Source organism: Impatiens glandulifera, chromosome 3 (genome assembly GCF_907164915.1).
Source record: "Impatiens glandulifera chromosome 3, dImpGla2.1, whole genome shotgun sequence".
Lineage (NCBI taxonomy): Eukaryota > Viridiplantae > Streptophyta > Magnoliopsida > Ericales > Balsaminaceae > Impatiens > Impatiens glandulifera.
Genome location: NC_061864.1, coordinates 55,844,398 through 55,853,330, shown reverse-complemented (window position 1 = coordinate 55,853,330; position 8,933 = coordinate 55,844,398). Strand labels below are relative to the sequence as shown.

At 27.4% G+C, this 8,933-nt stretch overlaps 1 protein-coding gene across 1 annotated transcript; it reads left to right on the top strand.

The window, feature by feature from the left end:
- The first annotated feature begins 746 nt into the window (after positions 1-746).
- Positions 747-6,941, top strand: LOC124930427 (GDSL esterase/lipase At4g10955-like). The gene is made up of 3 exons (XM_047470770.1): positions 747-828; positions 5,095-5,149; positions 5,952-6,941. Exons 1-3 carry the CDS (start codon positions 747-749, stop codon positions 6,880-6,882), a joined length of 1,068 nt encoding a protein of 355 aa, XP_047326726.1. The 3' UTR covers positions 6,883-6,941.
- Positions 6,942-8,933: the final 1,992 nt, after the last annotated feature.

The window sequence follows — 8,933 nt, the reverse complement described above, 5'->3', positions numbered from 1 at the left end:
CGTCTATGTATGTTTGGTGTAAAGTAAACGGATTTAAATTCTATACAGAAAAACACGACGAAGGTTTGACCACTCAAAATAGTGGGGTGGTTGTTGAGGGGTATAACGGATCTGAAACTATGTCATACTACGGAGTTTTAACGGATATAATCGAAGTACAATACTATTCTCACAAACGAGTTGTTTTATTCAAGTGTAAGTGGTTTGATACACACTCGGGGGAACTAGGAGTGAAAGTGGATAAATATGGCTTCGTAAGTGTAAATGTAAACCGAATTTTGAAAACTCAAAGTCAAGACCCGTATATATTGGCTAGTCAAGCGAAACAAGTATTCTACGCCCCTGATATGTCAGCCCGACCCGGTTGGAAGATTGTGACAAAAATAAAACCGCGGTTTACAAACATATAGTTCAGATTAATTAATTAGGTAGATTTATATTGGTTACTTTATATTCGTTCTTATTACTACTTCATTTCAAATATTCGCTCATTTATTAATGGTATGCATTAAGAATGTCTGAAGGTCGTAAAGAAACTTGGAAGAGTATGAGGAAGACACCCAGCAAATTGTTAAAGCTATTCCAGAACCTACTTGCCCAATCCGAGTCCTTAAAGCTCCGAGGATCTTCTTCTAGAGACCAACCACCCATTGTTGTGGAGCCGATAGCTACTGCGCCCCCCCCCAACAGACGAGGATGCTGAGGCTAGTGAGCTCCAAGAGTTTATAGAGAGCACATTTGCTGATATGGTGGATAGCGATGAGGCTGCAGACAAGGGTCTCGAGGAGCCTATCGAGGAGGAGGATGGCGATGGCGAGGGGGAGCACGGTTCCACTCCCGACCCATCATCGACAAGTAACTCGTTTACAAATTAGTTAGTGTTTAAATTGATTGACATATCTAATTATGATTTTGATAATTTTGAAGAATCTTCTGCCCGCAAGAGACGGGGGAAGAACAAGAATATTGCGCTATCTAAGAGGATAGCGGGGACAATGATTCCTCTTATGTTTAGGGAGAAGGATGGGAGGCCAGGCGGTACAGACGTGGGAAGAACATGGTGGTCTAGACATGTGGGGTCGATTATCCGGGACCCTGTAGTCGTCTCACACCATCTTCTAAAGTGGAAGGTTTTAAGTGCAGACCAATTGGATTCACTGTGGACTGCTATCAATGTAATACTTATTACTTGATTATACATTACGTCATTAAATAATTATTTTTAACATTTGGATGTTATTTTTTTCAGGATCCGTTCGAAGCTACTAATGGTGATATTGAGTCTTTTCGAAAGACCGGATTGGGACACGCCAATCAGATATGGGATAGATGGCGGTCGGTTTTGAACAAGACATATATCCGCGTCCACAAAGGAGACGAGGCGGCGGTACTGGCTAATCCTCCACCGGACTACGATCGAGATGATTGGGAGTTTGTGTGTCGCAACCATTTTTTCACAGAAACATTTAAGGTATGGTTTCATAATTCAAATAAAAGTTGATATTAATTAATCTAACTTCATTTTTTATTTCAAATACAGAGAAACAGTTCTACAAATATGAAGAACAGGAAGAAGTTGAAATTCCCGCATCGAACGGGAAGTAGACCGTTTGCACAAATTGAAGACGAGTTGGTAAGTACATTATTTGTAATAACTTAATCTAAAGATTGTTATTAATTATATAAATCATTTATTTCAACAGGCATTGAAATGGGACGGACACCGTCTGTAATTGAAGTATTCAAGAGGACCCGTACCCCAAAACCGACAAAAGAAACCCAACACCCGTCCCGGACGAACACGTGCAAGAGAAAATTGTAAGTGAATTGAATATGCCTAGTTTTTTATTATAGAAATGATATTTTATTTGAATTGTGCAGGTTGAGATGGAGGAGGTTTCTAGTAACGAACCGGGAATATCGAATTTTGAATTGACGGAGAGGGTGTTCGGACAACAAAAACACGGGGTAGTGTTCGAAATGGGATCAGGCGTCCGGCCCACACACTTTCGTGAGGATCGTCGAAGTGGAAACAGTTCACAACGAAACAAAGAGCGATTGTTAGAAGAGAATCAAATAATGAAGCTCAAGCTGGAGGAACTGGAGAAGAGGGATGAAGAAAGAAGGCGCAGAATGGAAGAAATGGAAGCGGAAAATGAAGAAATTGTGATAAGAATGCAGAGGGAGAAGTTAGAGATGAACGCAAGAATGGAGAGAATCGAATTGTATATGAGGCAACAACCACCTCCTCCCCCCACAAGCTAAGGTTGTTTCGATTCAAAACATGTTTTAATTAATAGTTGTGTCAATTTGAATTTATAACTGATTTTTCGGATTATTAGTTTGGTTTCGAATTTTGTAATGATAATGATCAATTAATGTGATCGTTTAATGTATGTGGCATTTCTTTTATCATTGATTGTTTGGTTTGGCTGAACAGGTTTTGGTTGCAAGATTTTGGTTGCGAGCAAAATAATCTGAAATTTTTAAAAAAATTACGGGAAAATACCGAAAGTGATATTGAAATCTCTCGGTTTTTCTTCAAATGGAAAAACCGAGAGATATTAGAAAACTCTCGGTTTTTACCCAAAGAAAAAACCGAGAGTTATATGACAAACTCTCGGTTTTTACCCAAAGAGGAAAACCGAGAGTTATATGAAAACTTTCGGTTTTTCCATTTGTGGAAAAACGAGGGTTTCACAAATAACTCTCGGTTTTCTTCAAATGGAAAAAACCGAGAGTTTTCAATATTACTTTCGATTTTCTCCATTAGAAGAAACCCGAGAGTTTTTCTAATAACTCTCGGTTTTCTTCAAATGGAGAAAACCGAGAGTTTTCAAATAACTCTCGGTTTTCTCCATTTGAAGAAAACCGAGAGTTATTTGTAAAACCCTCGGTTTTTCCACAAAGAGAAAAACCGAAAGTTTTTCAATTACTTTTCGGTTTTACTCTAGGGTATCTAAACTGAAAACTGTACGATATCTCTCGATAAATGCCCAATTGTTTTTAACGAGAGAGTCAATACCGAGGGATGGCGAGAGTAACCAAAACCTTCGGTAATGTGTCTATACCGAAAGTTATAGGGTCAAAACCGAGAGTTTTTTACTCTCGGTTTTGACCCCTTTATCACCAGGGAAACTAATTATTATTATAATAAATATATTGATCTAATCTAATATATAAATACAGAAAAATTAATATATATATATATATATATATATATATATATATAATTTTATAAAAGTCAAATATCCATTTTAACTTCATAATATACATAATTTTAAGAATATAAATAATGACTTTTTAATTTGCATGATATAAATTGAAACTTGGATACAAAATTATAAAGATTTAAATAAAATGATAAAGACTTAGAAGGTATAATGTTTTAATATGAACAAATTTTTTTAATTAATTACTAATGAACTAGTGTATATATTAATCTTTTAATATAAACTAATTTTTTAAATTAATTATTAAATGAATTAGTCTACTCATTAAAATGTATAACTAATTTATTTAAAGTTAAATAATATGTATAATAAAATAAAATATATTTGTATATATAATGAATATATGAGTTATATATAATGAATTGTGTTAAAGAAATAATATATTAAAAAAGTGAATGAATAATTATTAATAAATTTGAGTAACACATCCAATAAATATATATATATATATATATATATATATATTTTAATTAGAAAAAATGAATTATTAAATAATTAATAATAAATTTATGACATAAAATTAAAATTATGGGATGTCTTTAATTAAAATATATATATATATATATATATTATCAAAATTTTAATTATTTATTTAAAATGTATAGTTATACGTGATAAAATAAAATTATATCAACTAATTTTTAATATTTAGTAAAAGAAAATATAATTTTAATTTTATTTAAAATATTATATTATTTTAATTTGGACTGAAATTCTATCTCAATTCTAATTTTATGAGTATGGAATACATAACAACTTCATATGATTTGTATACATTTCAAAATAATTTAAATTATTTTCACTGTATTTTTATTTTGATAAAATAAAATTCAAAACAAATGAAAGTACATTTTTATGAAAATTTTAAACTTCAACTTAGACCATCTCCAACCCACAAACTCATTCTCAAACCCAAAATGCAATAAACGTCACATGAAACAATAATTTATCTCCAATCCAAAAACTAATTTTCAAACCCAAAAGAATATTTAGAATATTCCTTTCTTACCCTAAGTTTTTAAACTTATTAATATTATCTATATATTTATCCACTTTACATATTTAACCACATTCATTTAATAATATTAAAATAAAATTAAGTATATATATCAATAATTCATAAACAATAAAATAATTAAATAATACATTTAAATAAACAAACATATTATATTAACATTATTAATAAATAAAAACACTTGTTACACGTACACATAGCATAAACGTTGTATCAATCCTCGGAATTGGTGTACACATAGATAAAATTTCGAGTATAATAAATTTAATAATTTAATTATACATTTAAAAATATTATAATTTTCTATCTTATAAGTAAAAAAAATATAAATTTGAAAGATTAATTTATATGTATAAATATTAAAAGTTATTAAAAATAAAAAAGTCTAAGGGGGTGTAAATGAAAAGTTTTTTTTGGAGAGTGGATGTGAATTTCCATTTTGGAATTGAGTTTGTCGGGCCGATTGAAACAGATTTTGAGTTTGCGGCAGGCAGTTGAAAATGGTCTTAGATAATTAAGTTGGACGGTGTTGTTTATTTTGGTCAACTATTAGATAACAACTGGTATTAATATATATTTTTTATAAATAATAAAAATTTCTAGAGCTCTAGTTGACCTTATTGACTTGGATCAAGTGACTACTTTTTTTAGTCTATAAATAAATGGAGTAATTCATTGACTCTTTCATAATTTCATCTCTCTTATTTCCTTTCTCATTTGTTTTAACCCACAAAGGAGCTTAAACCACTTGTGTGAGTCGATTATACCTTCTCAATTTTGTTAAATAAATATATTTAATTTGGTGCTGATTTTATTTTTCATTATATAGTGTTTCGATGGAATTAGATGATGAAGATGTCTTTGATTCATTTGGACCATACTATCTGGACAATGTTAACTGGTATTATATTATATATATATAATTTTATTTTAAGTTCTATTTAAGACGACTCATATTATTCGTAGTAAGATTTATACACTCTAAATATTCATATAAGCGGGGAATTTGTAATTGATGGAGAGCATACTTTTATTATTATGTTGATCCATTTATCACTATTTTAAACTTCTCTATATAAACATTTTAATTATTTAGAGATGGTTTAATTTTCTAAATATTGTTCTTTCAATTAAAGTTATAATCTTAATTTGAATAAACCTGAAATCAACATGTGTTTATGCTGGTGTTATCACGATGATGTCAGCATGGTGATGTCAGCACACTTTTATGTAGGTGAGAATAAACCACAATACTAGATAAAAACCAAATTAATATATATCAATAGTAAAATTATGCAATTTTATTTTTTTGTTTAACACCTAAATGAATTGTAGCTTGATAATGTATAGTGTTTTTGAGAGGGCATCACTGTCTATCTACTTATATTAATCTTTAATAATATAAATACAAATACATCATTAATCTCAACAACCTTAAAAAAATGAGTTAATCAATTAAGTCAAGTTTAGATATATGAACCAACAAAATATGAATTTAGTATCATTTATTTATTTTTATTTGGAACTTTTAAACTCCACTATTCTTTTATGGTTTTTTGTCCATTTTTTTAAACAATTATTATTTTTCAACTATTGAGGTTATTATATTGATATCTAGTTTAAATATTTTTTTCACCTTATTTTGTATTTGTATTTTATTTGATTATAATTAAATGCTCACTTTCTACCATCTAATTTGTTAGGAATGATGAGGGTCATCAAAAAGCTATTTATGCGTCTTTAGTAAATGGTGCTTACATCCTCCAACGTGACAACAAACGACATCGAAATGGAGAAAATGCATTGGCCCCTCGGTGGTGGGAGTTCTTTGACTTCAAACTATTGGAGAAGCTTTATGACGAAGATGATAAAAGCATCTTTGGTGCTGTTTACGTAGTTGGCCCACGATGCGTAATTGCCTTTAGAGGCACGATGAAAGGGCGTGAATTATTTCAGGACATAAAACTGGATCTGGCCATTTTTACTAATAAACTTAATAGAAAATCACGTTTTAAAATTGCAATGAAAGTTGTAGAGGAAAAAGTTGTCGAATTTGGTCAGGGTAATGTTATTCTTGTCGGGCATTCCTTGGGGGCTGCTCTAGGTATACTTGTTGGAAAACAAATGGTCATTCAGAAGGGAATTTTCCTAAAAGCTTTTCTCTTTAACCCACCACACACTACTGCTATAATGTTGTTAAGTGAGAATAAGTTTAGGAGATTGAAAAAAGTTATTCGAAGAACAGTGACATTATTTAATATTATTGGAAGCATTGTGGTTTTGCCAGGAGAAGAAGACGATGAAATGTTTAAGAAGTTGTCTGTTTGGAAACCAAACCTGTGTGTTAATAAACAGGATCTCATCTGTTCAGAGTATCAAAGTTATTTCAGTGATATGAAAAAAATATGGGGAAGAAAGGCTGAAATGGCACACATTGCTGCTAGGGTTTCAGCTATACACTTCTGGAGGAAGATCCTGAGGAAGAAATCAGATATTCCACTGCATTTACTTCCATCAGCAAAGCTGACCGTAATAAATCAGGCAAAAGGAGCTTTAGATGCTCATAAACTTCAACAGTGGTGGAAACCTGACCTGCAATTTGATTCTCAAGAATTTTCTATATATGATCATTAGGACATGGTAACTGCAAGATCTCCTCTATCAATTTCTATGGATTCTTTTCCCTTTGAGTATTTTGTTATTCTTGTATGCTGAATATTGTTTGTGTTTTTGAGAGTTTTTATTGACTTATTTTTATAACGTATTTTTTATAATTGTAAAATTTATTTTTAGAGTTTTTACGAGCTTATATTCTTTTTCATACACTTTTAATAATGTAACATATTAATTAGGACAAATGACTTGGATGGTTCTCTAATTACTCTACTCGCTCACTTTTAGTCCTCAAGTTAATTTTTTAAACAAATCGCTCTTTCAACTTTTAAAAAGGTCAATGGCCCTTTCTATTAACTTTTTGGTTAAACATAACTAAATAAGTTTAAAATATATTTTTTTTATATATTATCTTTAATCATTATTTTTTATATTTATATATATATACAATTATTAAATAGCTTATATATATATAATATTATATATATATATATATATATCTTTTATTAATAATTTTTATATTTATATAATTATTAAATCTATTTTATATATATAGATAATAAATATATATATATATTATTTATTTTTATCTATACATATATATCCTATAATTTCTTTAGGGAAGAGGAAGAAGGAAGCGATGATTTCGGCTTGAGAGGAAATTTATGATTGAGAGGAGATTTCATTGTAACGCGTTGTCGAACACACACAGAATTAGGATTATATATGCATAGATAAAAATAAATAATATATATATATATATATAAAATTTAATAATTATATAAATATAAAAATTATTGATAATATATATATATAAGTGATTTAATAATTATATCTATATAAATATAAACAAATAATAATTAAAGATAATATATAAAAAATATTTTTTAATCTTAACCCGTTATGATTGACCAAAAAGTTAACGGAACGGTCATTGTCACCTTTCTAAAAGTTGAAGGGGCGATTTGTTTCAAAAAAACACAAACACGTGGTTAATTTAGATACTTTTGTGACAAAATAAATACTTAAGTCTAATTTTTATCATAAATTAATGAGCATGAGTATAAGTTATACAAAAAGTCTTTTATTTAATTATTATTTTTTATTTAATAAAAAAAATTATATACTTAAAAATTGTATATAAGTCATTTATCTTTTTAACTCTATATTAATATATATATATTAATATATATATATATATATATATATATATATATATATAAACCTGTTTAGATAAATAATTATTATTATATAAAGTACTATTTAAACTTTTTTTTAATTTTATTTTTTATTTTTTCAAAATAGAATTTTATTTTTAATAAATATATATTTAAACCGCTAGGATTATCGGGTAGAACGTGGTTAATTTGCATATTTTGTGAGATAAAATCAATATTTGAGTCGGATTTTTATCATAAACCCGACAGTAAAATAATTAGTATAATATAAATTATACCAAAAGTTTTTTATTTTTTATTTAGTAAAAGAAAAATATATATACTTAAAAAAATAGTATTTAAAAAATTATTTATCTTTATAACTTTATTTTATTATATATATAATTCTATTATATAATATATACAATTATATATAATATCATACTTAAATAAAATATTTATTATTTGTCACCTTTATATATATAATTTTATTTGTATTAATTATTTTATAATATATATAATTATATATTATAAATATAACAACGTGTTTAAATAAAAATATTTATTTATCACATTTTTATATTAATATTTTTAATTCTCTCCTATTTATTAGATACATTATTATTTTAACTCTTTTTCTTTTATTTTAATTTTTTAAATTTTTATATTTATTTTTCAAAATAAAATTTTGTTTTTAATAAATAGTAATATATATAAATAATTCTATTTTTTTATTTAATAAAAATGAAATATATATATTAAATATTAATAAATGCATAATTAATTATTAAACTTTAAAAATAATAGATTAAAAAGTCATTTATCTTTTAACTCTATTTTATTATATATATATATATATATATATATATATAATTCTATTTGTATTAATTATTTTATAATTATATATATATAAAA